This window comes from Felis catus, chromosome A3 (assembly GCF_018350175.1).
Source record: "Felis catus isolate Fca126 chromosome A3, F.catus_Fca126_mat1.0, whole genome shotgun sequence".
In the NCBI taxonomy this organism is placed as follows: Eukaryota; Metazoa; Chordata; class Mammalia; order Carnivora; family Felidae; genus Felis; species Felis catus.
Genome location: NC_058370.1, coordinates 87,635,314 through 87,655,625, shown reverse-complemented (window position 1 = coordinate 87,655,625; position 20,312 = coordinate 87,635,314). Strand labels below are relative to the sequence as shown.

The window sequence follows — 20,312 nt, the reverse complement described above, 5'->3', positions numbered from 1 at the left end:
ATGGACTTCCCTTTCTCTCATCACGGCAGTGATTTTTGGTCACTCTAAGTCTGACCCAAAGTTCCTCCTCTGTTTAGAAGAGCTGGGATCTCCTGAGTGTCCAGGAGAGCCTCCCATTTCCCTGGCAGGAAAGTATGGCTGAGGTATTCGCCTCTTGCTTTGTCTTTTTCCTCCAAGACTGTCAGGTCAGGGGCCAGACAGGCACCCAGAGGGATGCATGGGAGACGTGCTCAGTCAGTACCTGCAGATAGATGAGCATGGCCATAGGAAAATAGCTTGTGACTCTGTTCTTCCCCACAAAGTGGGAAATGAAACTCCTCATGGCTGGGACTTTTACATCCACCATCTCTGAAACCCTGGTGGGTCCACAGCCCAAGATTCTGGTTGCTTCTTGCTTAGCTTCCTCATGCTGGCTCAGCAGAATATCTATGTGAGGCCTCCGTTCCCACCACTCAGAGCATATGCCCCCCCCCAAGCCCAGCCCCTTCTTATGCAGTGGGCTCAGCTTGGTGAGGTCTCTGGATCCTTTCCTGGGACTAGTGAGAAGGCATATAGGTGTTTCATTAATACCTGATGCTACGAACCAGCAGAAGTTTGGGAAAAGCCAACTTTTGGACAGAGAAGGAAGAGTCCACACACTCCAGGTTAGGCAGACTCTCCCACATGCCTCAGGAGGTGACTAAGACCTTATAGGCCCCTTCTACCAGAGCCTTGAGTAATTTGGCTTCTTCTCCACCCCAGGCTCTGGACTATGACAGGTTGTAAATGTAGGGCCAGGGGCTAGGAGCAGAAGGGCTGAGGCAACTCTGAGGTTTGACTGGGTACAAGCATGAGATCCCAGAACCAGAACATTCTAATCCCTTCTGAACACTGGTGGAACCAAGGTTCTGTAACCAAATGAGCCACCTGGAGAGAGTGAGATATAGTCATAAATGTTCAGAGACAGGCAATAAGGGATTAGGTAATGTCAAAGGTTAGAACAGGTAGCAGTTCTGGAAGCTACAGACAGAATGTGGATGGGGAGCAGATGAGATGGGGTGAAAGGCCACCACCCTGTGGCCCAGGTTCTTTCCCACCACTTGGGGAGTGTGGCGAGGAGTCCTCTCTGGGTCAGTCCTCATCCAATCAGAGGAGGAGCTCCAGTCTGAGGCCTAGTCAGCCTGGAGAGAGAGCAGCAAGGGGCCTGTAAGTACTGGGCTGACTAGGGGGGGTGGGGTCCTCTCACATATCAAAGCAGCAAAAGCCTCTGCAAGGATAGGTAGCTATTTACTTGTCCCGCCCTCATTTGTTTCCACCTCCTGTCCCTGGTACCACACTGTCGTCCATATCCATTGGCTCACGTTCAGCAAGCCTCGGCCAGCTTTCTAGTCCTGTGGCCAGAATTTTCATGCATTATTGAGTAAGATGTAAATCATACTTCTCTCATGTCTTTGCTGTGGAAATAAATGAATGATAATGTCAGTAGCTTCTGGAAGACAGATCCTAATCCACAGACTCTAGGTTTCAGAATTGAGTAATGATCAGCCATCAACTCCCATCCACTAATCTTCCACCTATATGGCTAGCCAGCCAGTCAACCTTCTGTCCATCTATCTAATTATCTGGACCAACTCCCTTCCTTTTCTCCTTCCCTCCCTGTCTCCTTTCCTCACTTCCACCCTTTCTTTCCTGTCTTCCAAGTAATATTTGTTTAGAATGTGTTATGTACCAGGTTTCTCTGATGTGACCGATTTCTTCAAAGCATGAGAAGCTTCCCAGGAGAGAACTTAGTCCTTCACTGAGCCCCAGATCAGCTCCTATTTGCCCTTAGCTTCTCCCACATATGAAAGAACAGTTCCTGGTCCGATGACATTGAGCCTCCCCACTTTGGGAAGCTCGTAAGTGCAGGAAGCAGGGAGGAGAACCCACATCTTACATTTACATTTTGAATCTCCAAACCCTACTTTTATAAAGGGATGCTGTATCATCTAAGATGACTTGATAACAGAAAGTATTTTATTTCAGCGGTCTCCTTACTGGTCTCCCTGCTTCCAGGCTTTCCACACCCTCTTCTATGCTCCTCGCCACCGCCAGAGTGAACTTTCTCCAGTGTCCCTGCCCTTGTCTCTCTCCTGCCTGAAGTCCTTCATTGGCTCCATGTCACCCATAAACCAAAGTTCAAGCTCCTTAATATGACCCAAGAGGATCTTCATGATCTGACCCCAGGTGCCTCTTTAGCCCCATGCCCTTCCCCTTCCTGTCACAGTCTTTACACTCCAACACCATCAACTGGCACTCCATGCTGTCTTATGCCCCCATACTTCTGAGTGTGCTAATCCTTCTACCTGGAGCTTTTTACCATTATTCCATTCTTTGTACTTCCTTTGGATGGCATGTATTCTTCTATTGTTATGCTCATAACACTGTATCGTAATTTATTTGCTCAGGTCTGTCTTTCCTACCAGACTGTAAACTGCTGGAGTACAGACTGTGAGTTAGTCATCTTTGCGGCCCAGCCCCCGTATAGCGCCTCGTACCTAGGAGGCAACCCATGTGCATTTGTGAGATGCATGCATGCATAGATGGATGATGGATGAGCGGAGTCTTCTAAGAGAAATAGAGCAGCGTTGGGACAATATGGTTAAAGTGTCCATGCAACAGGCCCCTGGGAGAAGAAGACACGTGGCCTCTTCTTGAGAGCTCAGACCTTTGCGGAGATGACTGAGCTGTGGCTGAGGCCAGGCAAGGTGTCTAAGCCAGGAATGGGGAACTTTGGGGTGACATGACGGCCTCCTGTGGGACTCACTTCCCATTTTTTCTGGATAAAATGCCCTTGGGGAAACAGACAGCTGAATGTACCTGTGCTGCAGGTACAAGTGTGCAGGATGAAGGCTGCTGAGAGCGAGGTCTCGGATGTGCACTTCAGTGTAGATAAACAGAACATCTCTCTCTGGCCCCGAGGCAAGCACCAGCCTCCGCTCAGAACCTGCTTGGTGCCCTGCGTTCTGCTGTTGGCAGGTCCTTCAACACATGTTCTCTTCTTCTTCTGGCAGAGCCTCCTCCCAAGACGGGTCCATCTCTGGTTCTGAGGAAATCTCTCACAGTCCGGGCTGCAGTCATCATCCTGACGCTGGGCCTGGCTGCTTCCATCCTGCTGCAGGCTGTTCTCTGTAAGTCCTCACGTTCTGTCATCCAAGCTTGGTCTTTCTCCACAGTCAGCCGGCTCCCTCAACATCCAGACCCTCTGTTCAGTTGTGTCTCCCACCTCTGGCTTTTCCATTTGTCTCGTTTCCCCTCTTTCCAGGGGCAGTCTCTGGGTCCCCTGTTCCAAGTAAGATGAGCTGCTGCTCTCTCCTTCCCAACCCCGGGGAGATTTTCCGGATTGAGATCAGCACTTGCATGCTTGGACTCAAGGATATGCTGCTTTGTTCCCAGGAAACATTCACCCATTTCTTCATCCCGTGTCATCCCCACTCCGCCCCCGAGCTGTGTTCTTTTTGTGTGGAATCTTGTGGGCAGCTGTTAACGGTGAGCAAAATGGTTTTTGATCCCACAAAAGAAGGGCTTTTAACTGCATTCAGCCCCGACTGACTAGGTGGAGAGTCTGCCAGTGAGCCAACAGATCTCCTGGTTCACCATTCTCACCAGGACCGCTTCATGTTCTTTTCATTTATCTTCCCATTCCTGCTGAGGTCATGTGAAGGGAGACTTCCTACTTGTTCACTGGTTGTGTGACTTATCTTTCCTCTTCTTCTGCTCTGCCTAACCCCTCATGTTCTCTGCTAGCAGAGCCTTCTTCCTCCCTCCAGGTCTCCAGAAAGCAGGGGGAGGCGACATCTGTCTTCTCCCTTCAAGGCTTTGGGACATATTTGGTCTCAGACTAGGAGCCTCTGAGCAGAGTTTCCTCTTGGTTTGTTTTTGGTCTCCTATCTGCCACCCGAGCCTGTAGCCTGAGCAGAGTGTCATGGTGGGTGGGATAAGGGAAAGGTAGAAATGGTTTCATAATTCCCTCTGTCCATATTCTCTGAAGAAGTCACTTCCAGATTGGAAGTCTGCATGCCTGGCCCCCATCATGGCCACAGGGGGCCTGTGGGTAGATGTGGGAAGGGTGCTGCCCTAGTGGATGCCACTGTAGGGGCCTCTGGAAGGAGGAACTGGGAATCAAGTGATGGAGCCCCCAGGGATGCAACAAGGAAGTAACTGAGGGCATCCTTTTACCAAATGTGCCTCAAATATGCACAGCAAGTTTAGGACTGGGTACTAATCCCTGCTTCTGCCTCCCTATGAGGTCCTCCAACAGACGGTCTGTGTTTTATCAATCTGTGCATTACCTGCATCTGCAAGAGTTCCCAGCAAGTGCTAGGTGCCCATCACATGTTTGTTGAATGAATACATTATGAGTGAGTGGAGGGTAAGCAACAGCTCTTTGGGTAGCTTAAGCTTATCCCTTACTTTCCCTTCCTTTTATCACCCTGACAACACTCTGAGTCCCTGGGAGTCCCTTTGCCTGACGTCTTGACTTTCTCAAATCCAGATCCCTGGTTTATGCGTACAATATCAAATGTAAAGAACAATGCTCAGTTGCTGAAAGGCCGTGTGGACAACATCAGCGCTCTGGGCTCTGAGATTAAGAGGAATAGAGGAGGCGTGGAGGCAACCGGCATTCAGGTCCAGAAGGTGAATGCCAGCCTGGATCATGTGCGTTCTCAGATCTGGAAGTTGGAAACTGGTGTGAAGGAAGCCAATGCACAGATACAGATGTTAACAAGAAGTTGGGAGGCGGTCAATGACTTAAATGCCCAAATTCCAGAGTTAAAAAGAAATTTGGATAAAGCCAGTTCTTTAAATGCAAAGGTCCAGGGACTCCAGACCAGTTTGGAGAATATCAGCAAGGTGCTCAAACAGCAAAGTAAGTGATTCAGAAAAGAACGTTGTAAGCTGACCAGTGGCCTGTGGAGCCTTGCCAGCTTCAGGCATGAGGCCATTGGGCTGGCACGTGTGGAGGGAAGGGGAAGAGGAGCTGGGCAGACATGGTTGGAAAGTTAAGAAACAAGGGCTCAGCAGTGGGCTTGGAGGACTTAGGGGCTGTTCAGGAGAAAAGGGACCAGGGACCAACATGGGCTCTCACACTAAGGCACAGAGTATGAAGGCATTAGGGAGTCTCTCTGTCCTGGCCCAAACCTAGCCATTAATCCATTAAATTCCATCCCTGGAGTGCGGGGGCTCAGCCACTTGTGATGGCCAACAGAGAATTGTTTCCTCTTAGGAGGAGGGACCGATTCTTGATCAATATTTTTAACTCTCCCCTATCTAAGCCCAGATACTCTACCACTCTCAGCTAGACTTTCAGCATGTGACACAGTGTCCCTGAGCCCTTACACAAGGACCCAAGGACCCCAGAACCCAGCCCCATTTGCTGCTGTCTCTGGGATCCCACTCGAGAACCACCCCCAGCCAGCACCCAGAGGAAACAGGAACCCCAGTGTTCACCTTTCATCCTTGTTCTCCAGATGACATTCTGCAGATGGTTTCTCAAGGCTGGAAGTACTTCAGGGGGAACTTTTATTACTTTTCTCAAGTCCCAAAGACCTGGTACAGTGCCCAGCAGTTCTGTGTGTCCAGGGATTCACACCTGACCTCAGTGGCCTCGGAGAGTGAACAGGTAAGTTCTGTTCCAATGAGCTCAAAGAAGGGGGTGTATTAACAGCCATATCAGGAAGGATGGGCAAGATTCTGGTGCAGTAATCCCCAAATACCAGTGACCTAACAATGAAGGATTACTTCTCAGTTGCACTACATGTCCAACAAGGGCCTGCAAGGGGTTCTGCCTGTGTGGTCACTCAAGGACCTAGGCCAAAGGAGACTCCATCTCAGTGTATGGTTCCACAGTTGCTGAAATAGGGAAGGAGAACATGGCAAATCGTATGTTGGCTCTTAAGCATCTGCCTGGAAATCACAGATATTACTTTTGCTCATATTTCATTGGCTAAAGCAAATGATGCAGTGGTCCCAGCTTCAGAGAGGGCAGGGAGGTACAATCTTTCTAGGTGCCCAGAAAACAAAAACGTTTGTGAATAACATTAATAACACTACATAACCCTACCTAGTCTCCTACCTAGTGAGCAAAATATTGAACGAGCCCCTTTCATCTGGGAGGTGGACTAGTAGAGCAGGTAAGAGTGTGTGCTCTGGGGTCTAGAGCCCTAACCCTGCTCCTAACTGGTCCCAGAGCCTGGGTAGTTATTTAACTTCATTAGATGGGCCTATTGATCAATGAAGCACACATGATAATAGTACCTGCTTCAGAGAACAGCTGACTAGATGCATATAAATGCACGGTGCCTTGCACATATTAAGCGCTCACGGCATTTCAGTTATTAGTATCTGGGCCCTTCTCCTGGGGTCCCTGCTCTGGGGTTTAGCTGAGTCTTTCTTGTACTCCAGAACCTACTTCCTGAGGAGCGGAAAGGCCCAACACCTTGAGACCTGAGTCTGTTAGTTGCGGGGAAAAGACAAAGACTTTGGAAGATGGACTCTGGGCAGGGACAGGAAGGGGCTTGAGAGAGGTCAGTGTGTGTGGTATGTGGGGGCTGGCACTGAGGACAGAGAGAACAAGAACAAAAACACCCAGAGAGACAGATGTTCCACTTGCACATTGTAGCAGGTGCCTCACTCCTTCTCCTTCCCTATAGGAGTTTCTGTACAAGATGGCAGGTGGACTTTTCTACTGGATCGGCCTGACCAAAGCCGGGAGTGAGGGGGACTGGTACTGGGTAGACGATACTCCATTTAACAAGGTCCAGAGTGCAAGGTAAGCCCCAGAGCCTCCTTCCCAGCCTGACTTTCCTGGGCCAGGACCAGGGCATGAAGGACGGGGTGACTACGGGGTTTGTGGTTCTTCCCCGTCCTCAGGTGGTAGGAACACTGAGCTGAGATCTAGCTCACCTTTGCCACCAATTTCCTGTGGGACTGGGGACAAATCCATGGCCTCTCCGTGCCATCTGGGGTTTGGCGGCATGGCCTTCTACCCATCCTCGGCAGATCCCCTGTTCTACATCTCAGTCTTTGCAGTGTGGGTTTGCGGAGGGCCTTGAGAGTGGTGGGCTGGCTTGGCTCTGAGTTGGGAGAGTGATTTCAGGCTTTGAGATTGACAGCTCACCAGCCCCCTTCCTCTCAGGCATGGGTACAAAAACTTGTGATGCTATCACTCAGGACCAAAGCTGGGATTGAAGTCACTCATTTCTTCATTGGATGTAAGTTTTTCTTTGTTTTTTCCTTTGGTAGGTTCTGGATTCCAGGTGAGCCCAATAATTTTGGGAACAATGAACACTGTGCCAATATAAAGATGTCCTCGCTTCAGTCATGGAATGATGCCTCCTGTGACAATAAGCTCCTTTTCATCTGTAAACGGCCCTACATACCATCAGAACCATGACGGGACTGGTCCCAAGCTTGCACGTTGAGCTCTGATGCTTCTTGAACTAGAGAACCTGCCTCTGTTTCTTCCATATTCCGGGATGACTTTGCACCTTCACTTTTCTGGCTTCAAAATTGTCCCAGAGGCATCCTGGAGTTCATCTGCTTTGGCTGGGAATTCTCTGACCCCATAGAGGCAGCTGGAGTGGAAGGGAGATCTTGGAAAAGGAGAGGAGGGCAGAGAGGATTTAGAAGTTCACATTGCCTCAGGAAGGTGATCAGAAACTTGCGGTTCCCTTTCCCTTCAGAGAAGCCTCAGTTTTATCACATGAAAGTTGCTTCAGACCACCCAAGTGGTTCTCCTGATACCGATGTTCAGGGCTTTTCCAATTGATCCCCCAGAATTCCCATTTGCCTGCTTAGGGGGCCGTGTTCTCAGTGGGAAGAGCTCGGCTCTTAGAGACCCCGTCTAGGCCCTGTTCCCATTGCTCTCCATCCACATCCCCTGAGGTCTAAGCCCCTTCTTCTCTGAGATGGGGGCAACTGGTTCAGCTCGGGGGCTGACACGGCAATGAGTCTCTGTTAGAGCTGGACCAGCATCCACGCTCCTTCTTGCTCCCCTTTGCTCGGCAAACTCTGAGGCCCAGCTCTGTCTTCTACAGTCCTCTGCCCAGCCCCCCTGTTTCACCTCCTGCACATCCTCTTTCATCTGCATTTCCTCTCTTCCCTTTAGGGACAGAGTTCACCTGCAGACTTCATCAGAGTCAAATGCTGCCTGGGTAAAGCATGTTTTACCTCTGTGAGCATGTTTTGTTCCCAGCTGTACAGGTGAATATGCCGGCAAGGCCATCTGCTCTGCCAGACATGGAGTTCTGGGGTATCCCCAGGAGATAGTTGGAGGCCCCAAAGTGACAAGGGATAGAGAAGATTCAGCTCCGGAAACGCCACAAATATGAGCAATGCTTACCCTTGGTTTTTATTGAACTGAAGGAGAGTGAGGTCTGCAGCATCATGTCCTTCCTGGTGGTCTTTCCTCTCAGAAGCTCAGTGGACAGTCTGTTGCCTGGCTTTACTCCTGAAGGTGTAAAGTTGACATTATTTCCCATCCTTCACGAAGACCCTGTTTGTGGGTATCAGGTCCCGGTGCCCTGGTCCAGTGGCTGAGGCAGGGATCTAGGCAGGGGCTGTACTGCCAGGAGGGGAGCAGAGAAGGAGAAGGAAGGAGGTGGTGCGAGCACAGGAGTGGGCTCAGTAGGGCATCCTCCTCTCCTTTGGTCCTCATTAGGGCTCTCGGTAGGGTCCTGAGGACAGGACATTTTCCTTCAATGACTGTGACCAGCAGGTGGTGTTTTGGGTGCAAAGGGGTCAGGCTTAGGGCAGGGGCATTAGGAGGAAGCTTGAAGTAACATGGGGCAAATGGGATTTTTAAAATATGGCAATGGCAGGGCACCTGGGTGGCTCCGTTGGTTAAGTGTCCAACTTCTGTTCAAGTCATGATCTCACGGTTTGTGAGTTCGAGCCCGACATCGGGTTCTGTGCTGTCAGCCGGAGCCTGCTTCAGATCCTTTGTCTGTCTGTCTGTCTGTCTGTCTGTCTCTTTCTCTCTACGCCCCTCCCCTGCTCATGCTCTTTCTCTTTCTCAAAAATAAATAGACGTTTAAAAAAATATGACGGGGGGGTGCCTGTGTGGCTCAGTCTGTTAAGCGTCTGACTCTTGATCTCAGCTCAGGTCTTGATCCTACGGTCATGAGTTCAAGCCCCTCATTGGGATCTGTGCTTGTTGTGAAGCCTACTTAAAAAAAAAATGAAATAAAATAAAATAAAATAGGCAATGGATGAGGGATGGGCAGTCAGTGATCATGTCCATGCAGGAGCATTTGCAGGCCAGTTCCAGAGACTGCTGAAGTCTGAGGGAGTGAGTATCTCAGGGCAGAGAACATGGGCAAGCCAATGTGGCTGCTGCAAGCATGAAAGAATTCTTCCACATTTCACTAAGAAACATTTTGTTGTTCCTACTCTTTGTAATTACAAGCAGCAAATTATGGGAGAATTTTATTTCTTCCCCATGTCGGGCCTCTAGTCATAGCATGAGCTGATACAGAAATTGAATACAAGCTGCTTCTAGGGAGCTATCCCATTGTGTTTTTGAACATTTCGCTTTCCCACCTGACATGTTCGTCCTGATATCTGAGCTGCCGCGTTGAGTAGCATGTGACCCAGCCCCACACTCCGCGTTCCTCCCTAGGTGGCATTTGTCACCAGGCCAGCTGATTCAGAGGCTTGTAGCGTAAGGCCTAAAATTTCATGTGCTGCTGTGACATCTTTGAGCCCCAGAGCCTAACTATGCATTCCCCTGATCTCACCAGATATGTCCCCCTACCTGGCTAGTTCCTCTATCCACTGGACCAGCTGCACTGCACCCAACTTTCAACCTAATGGGTTCCACTAACCCACCCACCAACCTGGGAAACTATTCCAATGAGACAATCATGTCCTGCAGGAATCAGGGCCCCTGTAAGTTCTTGTTACTGTGATGCCTGCCTACCACAGTCCTTGCTGGTTCACTGTGCTTGCAGGCATAACCCCTGTGGGACCCTGTATAGCATGTGGTCTCCTCCTCTCTAGACTGTGAGTATATGACTAATAAACCACTGCTCAGTATTAGGTGTCATCCGTTTGGTCTTTATCCACTATTTAGAGCAGGAGATCCCTCCCTCACTGCTATAGACTGAATGGTTGTATGTCCTCAAAATTCACGTGTTGGAATTCTAACCTCCAATGTGATGGTGTTAGGAGGTGGGGCCTTTAGGAGGGCTTCACCCTCATGATGGGATTAGTGCCCTTATAAAAAGAGAAATGAAAGCATGCTTCTCTCTCTGCCAGGTGAGGATCCAGTGAGATGACAGTCTGCACACCAGAAAGAGAGCTCTCTGCAGGAACGGAATAGCCAGAAACCTGATCTTGGACTTTCCAGCCTCCAGAACTGTGAGAAAGAGGTTTCCCTTGTGTAGACCTCTTGGTCTGTAGTATTCTTGTTGTAGTAGCTTGAAATGACTGAGTCACTCACCACTGGGATGAACAGGAGGAGAACAGAACAAGGCTGCTCAGGGATCTCTGGTTGGTCCTGGTGTGAGGAGGTGAGCAGGACAATCTGACCACTTCTCGGGGAAAGAACTTGGGTGTGGAAATACCCAGGGGATGATGCAGCTAACGGGGAAGTCCAGCGGGAAGGCCCTGGGTTAGAGAAGGGCTGATAGGGGCCATCATGGGGCACCTGCAGAAACAAGGATAAGCAGCAGCTACAAGGCAGAAAGGTAGAGCACATGGAAGTATACCTGGCAGGGAAAAGAGAAAGGTGCAGAGGAGAGAGTAGCTGAGATGCAGAGGGGAGGGCAGCAGAGTGAAAGCCCAAGAACTCTGGCTGCTGAAGTTCCTCAGATCCAGCCCAGCCCTCCTGACCCTCCTGGGTCCTGTGCATGTGGATCCTGTGACAAGACTTGCCCATGTCCACCCCCTTGCCTTTTTTTCCAAATGGAAGGAGACTGAGTCAGTGAGGAGTGTGTGCCTCATCTTATAACCAGCCAGAATGGTGTTACCATGGCCTCCCCACTCATGAAGCTGGGACAGCTACTGCTTTGCCTTGTCTTGTGATCTTGGCTCACTTCTCCCCACATGCTGGGCTCACTTCTCCAGTGAGGTCACTTCATGGGTACCTGCCCTTCTGCTGGTGGTGGGACCTCACCCAGGAAATCCTGGCATCGGTAGTACATTAGTCCCTATCTCAGGTGGGGGGTGGGCATCATCAGTACCTAGCTCTTCAGGTCACAGACACCATAATATTTCTTTTTTTAAAAACATGTTTATTTATTTTTGAGAGAGAGGGTGGGGAGGGGCAGAGAGAGGATCTCAAGCGGGCTCTGCACTGTCAGCACAGAGTGCTCTGTGGGGCTTGAACTCACGAACCGTGAGCTGAAATCAAGAGTTGGACACTTAACTGGGAAAAAGTTGGGAGCCAAGAATGGGTGAGAACTTTGTCACAGCCAACTTGTATGTTCTTTTTATTATGGTAATTTTTTTTCCTCATTTAGTAGGCTAGCATCCTGGACATGCCCTCTCTCAATGTTGTAATAAAGTACTCTTGAAATACATATACTTTTGTATTTGGATATAAAAGAAGAGGAGAAAAAAAATTTTTGACTCAGTTTTACTGATTGATCTAGATCTTATGAACAGGTACATATTATAATATTTTATTTCTCTGTTTTTATACTTCCTCCAAATCAGTCCGTCTGTCCATTCTATTCTTCTATCTTTTAAATTTTTAAAAAAATGTTTATTTTATTTTTGAAAGAGACAGAGTGTGAGTGGGGGAGGGGCAGAGAGAAAGGGAGACACAGAATCCGAAGCAGGCTCTAGGCTCTGAGGTGTCAGCACAGAGCCCAATGTGGGACTCAAACCCATGAACAGTGAGATCATGATCTGAGCTGAAGTTGGACGCTTAACTGACTGAGCCACCCAGGTGCCCTTATCCTTCTATCTTCCTTCCTTCCTTCCTTCCTTCCTTCCTTCCTTCCTTCCTTCCTCCCTCCTTCCCTCCCTCCTTCCTTTCTTTCTTTCTTTCTTTCTTTCTTTCTTTCTTTCTTTCTTTCTCTCTCTCTCTCTCTCTCTCTCTCTCTCTCTCTCTCTCTCTCTCTTTCTCCTTCTTCTTCTTCTTCTTCTTCTTCTTCTTCTTCTTCTTCTTCTTTCTCTCTCTCTCTCTCTCTCTCTCTCCCTCCCTCCCTCCCTCCCTCTCCATTTGCCATGCTTGTAATCCTTCTTTCACACTGAGCAGCCTCCTGTTTAGGTAACTTCCAGTTTTTAGTCCCACCTTCCTAAGTTAGCAGTAGAATTGCATGTGCAGTCTTCCTTGAAGAGAGGTACAGGTATGAGGTCTGGGCCCCACTGAGCAGATTCAGCCAGGAGAGACCTTAGATTTGGTCCTGCTGTTTGTCCAGGGTTCAGGCAGGGTTTGGTGTTGCTGTACCCTACAGGTATCTCCATGTTGTCGGAGCATTCTTCCTGCCAGTCTCCCTTCCAAAGTCTGCCTCTTTGCTCTCCTGAGATCCCATTAACTATCTGATATCTTTTTTTAAACAACTTTAAAAATAGAATAATTTCAGCTTTACAGAAAAATTGTGAAGATAATGCCTAGAGCTCTCAAATACTTCTGCCTATTTCCCCAATTATTAATATCTTACATTAATATGGTACTTTCATCACAATTAATGAACCAATATTGATACATTGTTACTAACTAATGTCCGTATTTTATTCAGATGTCCTATGTTTCCCTAGTGTCCTTTCTCTATCCTAGGGTTTCATTTAGGGTCCCACATTACATTTAGTCATCCTGTCTTCTTAGGCTCCGCTTGGTTGTGATAGTTTCTCAGATTTCCCTTGTTTTATTATTATTATTATTATTATTATTATTATTATTATTATTATTTTTACTCTCAAGTTAGTTAACATACAGTGTAGTCTTAGCCTCAAGAATAGAACCCACTGATTAATCTCTTACATATGACACCTAGTACTCATCCTGAAAAGTGCCCTCCTTAATGCCCATTACCCATTTAACCCACCCCCACCCCCCCATCAACCTTCAGTTTGTTCTCTGTAGTTAAGAGCCTCTTAGGATTTACCTTCCTCTCTGTTTTTATCTTACTTTTCCTTCCTTCCCCTCTGTTCATCTGTTAAATTTCTCAAATTCCACATATGAGTAAAATCACATAATATCTGTCTTTTTCTGACTGACTGATTTCACTTACCATAATGCCTTCCAGTTCCATCCACGTTGTTGCAGATGGCAAGATTTCATTCTTTTCCATCGCCAAGTAGTTTTCCATTGTATGTGTGTATGTGTGTGTGTGTCTGTATGTATGATACATGGATTAAGAAGATGTGGTGTATATATATATGTGTGTGTGTGTGTGTGTGTGTGTGTGTGTATGTGTGATGTATATGTGTATATATATATATATACATATATATATCACATCTTCATACACACACACACACACACACACACACACACACACACACCACATCTTCTTAATCCATTTAGCAGTTGATGGACATTTGGGCTCTTTCCATAATTTGGCTATTGTTGAAAGTGCTGCTATAAACATTGGGGTGCATGTGCCTCTTTGAATCAGCATTTTTGTATCCTTTGGATAAATTCCTAATATTGCAAATGCTGGGTTGTAGGATAGTTCTATTTTTAATTTTTTTGAGGAACTCTGTTTTTCAGAGTGGTTGCACCAGTGTGCATCCCACCAACAATGCAAGGGTTCCCCTTTGTCCACATCCTCGACAACATCTGTTGTTTACTGAGTTGTTAACTTTAGCCATTCTGACCAGTGTGAGGTAGTATCTCATTGTGGTTTTGATTTGTATTTCCCTGATGATATGTGATGTTGAGCATTTTTTCCTGTGTCTGTTTGCCATCTGGATATCTTCTTGGGAAAAATATCTGTTCATGTGTTTTGCCCATTTCTTCATTGGATTATTTGTTTTTTGGGTGTTGAGTTTGGTAAGTTCTTTATAGATTTTGAATACTAACCCTTTATCAGATATGTCATTTGCAAATATCTTCTCCCAGTCCATCAGTTGCCTTTTAGGTTTGTTGATTGCTTCCTTTGCTGTGCAGACGCTTTTTATCTTGCTGAGGTCCCAGTAGTTCATTTTTGCTTTTATTTCCCTTGCCTCTGGAGATATGTCAAGTAAGAAGTTGCTGTGGCCAAGGTCAAAGAGGTTGCTGCTTGTTTTCTCCTGTAGGATTTTGATGGTTTCCTGTCTCACATTTAGGTCTTTCATCCATTTTGCATTTATTTTTGTGTATGGTGTAAGAAAGTGGTCCAGTTTTATTCTTCTGCATGTTGCTGTCCAGTTCTCCCAGAACCGTTTGCTAAAGAGAGTCTTTTTTTCCATTGGATACTCTTTCTTGCTTTGTCGAAGATCAGTTGGCCATATATCTGTGGGTCCATTTCTGGGTTCTCTATTCTATTCCAATGATCTATGTATCTGTTTTTGTGCCAATACCATACTGTCTTGATGATTACAGCTTTGTATACAGGTTAAAGTCTGGGGTTGTGAGCTTCCAGCTTAGGTTTTCCTTTTCAACATTACTTTGGCTATTTGGGGTCTTTTGTGGTTCCATACAAATTTTAGGATTGTTTGTTCTAGCTCTGTGAAGAATGCTGGTGCTATTTTGATAGGGATTGCATTGAATGTGTAGATCGCTTTGGGTAGTATCAACATTTTAACAATGTTGGTTCTTTCAATCCTTGAGCATGGAATATTTTTCCATTTCTTTCTGCTATAGTTTTCAGTGTACAGATCTTTTACCTCTTTGGTTAGGTTTATTCCTAGCTATTGTGTGGGTTTTAGTGCAATTGTAAATGAGATCAATTCCTTGACTTCTCTTTCTATTGCTTCATTATTGGTGTATAGAAATGCAACCTATTTCTGTACATTGATTTTATATCCTGTAATTTTGCTGAATTCATGTATCAGCTCTAGCAGTTTTTGGTGGTCTTTTGGGTTTTCCATGTAGAGTATCATGTCATCTGCGAAAAGTGAAATTTGACTTCTTCCTTGCCAATTTGGATGACTTTTATTTCATTTTATTATATGATTGCTGAAGCTAGGACTTCCAACACTGTTTTAAACAACAGGGGGTGAGAGTGGACATCCCTGTCGTGTTCCTGATCTCAGAGGGAAAGCTCTCAGTTTTCCCCCATTGAGGATGCTATTAGCTGTGGGCCTTTCATATATGGCTTTTATGATGTTAACGTATGTTCCTTCTATCCTGACTTTCTTGAGGGTTTTTATTAAGAAAGGATGCTGTATTTTGTCAAATGTTTTTTCTGCATCTATTGACAGGATCATATGGTTTTTATCTTTTCTTCTGTTAATGTGATGTATCACACTGATTGATTTGTAAATATTGAACCAGCCCTGCAGCTCAGGAATGAATCCCACTTGATCATGGTGAATAATTCTTTTAATGTACTGTTGAATTTGATTTGCTAGTATCTTGTTGAGAATTTTTACGTCCATATTCATCAGGGATATTGGCCTATAATTCTCCTTTTTAGTGGGGTCTTTGGTTTGGGGATCAAGGAAAGCTGGCTTCATAGAATGAGTCTGGAAGCTTTCCTTCCATTTCTATTTTTTGGAACAGTTTGAGAAAAATAGGTATTAACTCTGCTTTAAATGTCTGGTAGAATTCCCCTGGAAAGCCATCTGGCCCAGGACTCTTATTTATTGGGAGATTTTTGGTAACTGATTCAATTTCTTTGGTTATGGGTCTGTTCAAATTTTCTATTTCTTCCCATTTGAATTTTGGTAGGTGCGGGTGATTTGTCCATTTCTTTCCAATTATCCAGTTTGTTGGCATATAATTTTTCATAGCATTCTCTAATAATTGTTTGTATTTCTGTGGTGTTTGTTATGATTTCTCCTCTTTCATTCATGATTTTATCTATTTGGGTCCTCTTCTTTTTGAGAAGTCTGGCTAGGGGTTTATTAATTTTGTTTATTCTTTCAAAAAAACAGCTCTTAGATTTATTGATCTGTTCTACTGTTTTTTAGGATTCTATATTGTTTATTTCTGCCTTAATCTTTATTATCTCCCTTCTTCTGCGGGCTTTGGGGTTTATTTGCTGCTGCTGTTCTAGCTTCTTTAGGTGTAAGGTTAGGTTTGTATTTGGGACCTTTCTTGCTTCTTAAGATAGGCCTGAATTGCGATATATTTTCCTCTTAGGACTGTTTTTGCTGCATCCCAAAGGGTTTGGACTGTGATGTTTTCATTTTCATTTGTTCCATGTATTTAAAAATTTTTTTTTAATGTTTATTTATTTTTAAGAGAGAGAGAGTGAGAGAGAGACAGAATGCGAGAGGGGGAGGGGCAGAATCAGAATCTGCAGCAGGCTCCAGGCTCTGAGCTGGAGTCTGACGTGGGGCTGGGACTCTCAGACGGTGAGATCATGACCTGAGCTGAAGTTGGATGCTTAACCGACTGAGCCACCCAGGCACCCCTGCTTCCATGTATTTTTAAATTTCTTCTTTAATTCCCTGGTTAACTCATTTATTCTTTAGTAGAATGTTCTTTAACCTCCATGTATTTGGGGGCTTTCCAAATTTTTTCTTGCGGTTGATTTCAAGTTTCATAGCATTGTGATCTGAAAATATGCATGGTATGATCTCAGTCTTTTTGTACTTGTTGAGGGCTGTTTTGTGACTAGTATGTGATCTCTTTTGGAGAATGTTCCATGTGCACTCGAGAAGAATGTGTATTCTGCTGCTTTAGGATGAAAAGTTCTACATATATCTGTTATGTCCATTTGGACCAATGTGTCATTCAGAGCCATTGTTTCCTTATTGATTTTCTGCCTAGATGATCTGTCCATTGTTGTAAGTGGAATATTAAAATCACCCACAGTGATGGGCATTGAGGAGGGCACTTGTTGGGATGAACACTGGGTGTTGTATGGAAACCAATTTGACAGTAAATTATATTAAAAAATTAAATTAAAATCACCCACAATTATGCTATTATTATCAATAAGTTTGTTTATGTTTGTGATTAATTGATTTATATATTTGGGTGCTTCACATTGGGGGTATAAACATTTACAGTTGTTAGCTCTTCTTGATGGATAGACCCCTTAATTATGATATAATGCCCTTCTTCATTTCTTGTTACAGTCTTTCTTTTAAAATCTAGTTTGCCTGATGTAAGTATGGCTACTCCAGCTTTCTTTTGACTTCCAGTAGCATGATAGATGGTTCTCCATCCCCTCACTTTCAATCTGAAGGTGTCCTGTGGTCTAAAATGAGTCTCTCGGTGCATTTAGTCCATTTAAATTCAGAGTGATTATTAAAGATATGAATTTAGTGCCATTGTGTTATCTGTAGATTTCATGTTTGTGGTGATATCTCTGGTCCTTTGTAGTCTTTGCTGCTTTCCACTCACAGAGTCCCCCTTAGGATCTCCTGCAGGGCTGGTTTAGTGGTCATGAACTCCTTTAGGTTTTGTTTATCTGGGAAAGCCTTTATCTCTTCTTCTTCTATTCTGAATGACAACCTTGCTGGATAAAGGATTCTTGGCTGCATATTTTCCTATTCAGCACATTGAATATTTCCTGCCACTCCTTTCTGGCCTGCCCAGTTTCAGTGGACAGGTCTGCTACTACCCTTATGTGTCTTCCCTTGTAGGTTAAGGACCATTTGTCCCTAGCTGCTTTCATAATTCTCTCTTTATCTTTGTGTTTTGCCAGTTTCACTGTGATATGCCATGGTGTTGACCTGTTTTTGTTGATTTTGAGGGGAGTTCTCTGTGCCTCTTGGACTTGGATGACTATTTCCTTCCCCTCACTCTTCTTCTTCTAGAACTCCTATGATACAGATATTGTTTCATTTTATGCAATCCCTTAGCTCTCTAATTCTTCCCTCGTGATCTCGAAATATCATTTCCCTCTTTTTTTTTCAGCTTCATCATTTTCCATAGTTTTATTTTCTATTTTACCTATTCTCCTCTGTTTCTTCCGTCCTTGCTGTCACTGTATCTAGTTTATTTTGCATGTCATTTATAGCATTTCTTAATTTATTGTAACTAGTTCTTAGGTCTTTTATCTCTGCATCAAGAGATTCTCTGCTGTCTTCTATGCTTTTTTTTAAAGCCCAGCTATTAGTCTTATGACTGTTATTCTAAATTCTCGTTCAGATATATTGTTTATATCTCTTTTGAGCAATTCTCTGGCTGTGATTTCTTCCTTAATTTCTTTTGGGGAAAATTCTTCTGTTTTGTCATTTTGGTTAAGTATCTGTCTTTGGCGTGTTTTAATAGCTTGTTATATGACCTGCACCTGTGAGTACTAGGATATTAAAAAGGGGTCATACCCTGTCCAGGGCCTGGCACTTCAGAAAGTGTCCTGCACCTCGATCCTGCAAAGCTGTCTCCCTCTAGCTGTGGAGATCCTTTTGCTACTCTGCAGATTGCATGCACTCTGCTGTTGCATTTTGGCTGCTCTATCTCACTGGTCAGTCCTCTACAAAGCTCTTCCTTGCTTGTAGTGGTGGAATGTTTGGACCTTCCACCAGGTGTGCTGTGATTTGTTTGTTGAAATAACCCTGGAAAAAAAGGAAAAGGTGGGGGAAGACTGATCCCATAAAAAGAGAAAAATGAAAGGGTAGAAAAGGAGACCAAATAGAGAATCAAAAACTATAAAGCTAAATCCAGAGAAAGAGAAAGGAAAATAAAGATAAAGAGATAGAAAAGGCGTAGGGAAGTCGGGCCTGTTTTTTGTGGCGCCTCAGAGGCGGCAGGCTGCTTCAGGATGAAACTGAACATCTCTTTCCCAGCTACTGGCTGCCAGAAACTCATTGAAGTGGATGACGAATGGAAACTTTGTACCATTTTTGAGAAGCGGAATGGCCACAGAAGTTGCTGCTGATGAACAAGGTGAAGAATGGAAGGGTTACCTGGTCTCAATCGGTGGTGGCAGTGACAAACAAGGCTTCCCCATGAAGAAGGTGTCTTGACCCATGGCCATGTCTGCGTGCCGCTGAGTAAGGGGCATTCCTGCTACTGACTAAGGAGGACTGGAGAAAGAAAGTGCAAATCTGTTCGGGGTTGCATTGTGGTTGCCAATCTCAGTGTTCTCAGCCGGGTCTTCGTGAAGAAAGGGAAGAAGGGTATTTCTGGATTCACTGATACTACTGTGCCTCATCACCTGGGGCCCAAAAGAGCTAGCAAAATCTGCAAACTTTACAGTCTCTCAAAGGAAGATGATGTCCACCAGTCTGTTGTGAGAAAGCCCCTTAACAGAGAAGGTAAGAAACCTAGGACCAAAGCACCCAAGATTCGGCATCTTGTTACTCCCTGTGTCCTTCAACACAAATGTTGGTGTACCGCCTGGAAGAAGCAGTGCAGTAAAAAAAAATAAGCAAGAGGCTGTAGAATATGCCAGACTGGTGGCCAACAGAGTGAAGGAGGCCAAAGAAAAATGCCAGGAAAGATTACCAAGAGACAGAAGCTGTCTCCTCTGAGAGCTTCTACCTCTAAGTCTGATTCCAAAAATGAGATTGTTCTAAGAGGAACAAATAAGTAAGATCGGACATCAAAAAAAAAAAAAAAAAAAAAAGAAAGAAAGAAAGAAAAAGTAAAAAATGTATATATATAAAAAATACAAATATATAATACATAATATATATTATGTATATAAATAAATATATAATATATATTTTTTATAATTTATATCTATTATATGTATGTGTATATATATGTAAAGAAATCAGAAACTATGAGTCTGATTCCAAAATAAAAAACAAGAAGGTAGAAAGAAAAAGAAAAGAAAAAGACAAACAAACAAACACCAGTTGTCTGTCGGTCCCTGGGACTGGTGGCTGTGCTGGTCTGGAGGAGAGGCCCTCTGGTTCTGTCAGTGTCAGTCCCCCCCCCCCCCCCCCCACCTCCCCAGCTAGCAACAATTAGAAGGCATGGAGCAGCCGGGATTGGTGTAAGCAGATCCCGCCTCCACGGGGGCTGCTGTGCTGGTCCCTAAAGCCCCACCATATTGGTGTGGGGAGAAAAATGGTGACACCCCAGTCTCTCTACCCCGGACTGGGTGTCTCAAACCACACTGCTCAGGGGCAGTAGGCTTGCCCTGCTCCACAGTGTCCTGTGCCTCCTAGGGGCTCAGCTGGGATTCAAAACCTGATGTGTTAAAGGATCCTACCCCCCCCCCCCCCCCCCCCCCCCCCCCCGCCGTTCTGGTGTAGCGCCACCCAGCCCTGCTGATAAAAGGCCTTTGGCTGGCACCTGCAGAGCCTTTCGTCTTTGAGGAGGCAATAAACCCTCTTCCCAAAGTACT

General features: G+C 45.4%; 1 protein-coding gene across 3 annotated transcripts in view; it reads left to right on the top strand.

The window, feature by feature from the left end:
* The window catches only part of CD207 (CD207 molecule), a 50,156-nt gene extending 41,958 nt beyond the window's left edge, over window positions 1–8,198 (top strand). For 2 of the 3 annotated variants that reach the window (XM_023251752.2, XM_019827370.3), the window contains exons 3-7: window positions 3,033–3,149; window positions 4,514–4,888; window positions 5,490–5,641; window positions 6,672–6,790; window positions 7,264–8,198. In XM_023251752.2, the coding sequence (XP_023107520.1) occupies window positions 3,033–3,149; window positions 4,514–4,888; window positions 5,490–5,641; window positions 6,672–6,790; window positions 7,264–7,414 (914 nt within the window). In that variant the 3' untranslated portion in view covers window positions 7,415–8,198. Of the gene's footprint in view, window positions 1–2,864; window positions 2,941–3,032; window positions 3,150–4,513; window positions 4,889–5,489; window positions 5,642–6,671; window positions 6,791–7,263 lie in introns of those variants that run through there. The other variant, XM_045054351.1, reaches the window with a different exon arrangement.
* Window positions 8,199–20,312: the final 12,114 nt, after the last annotated feature.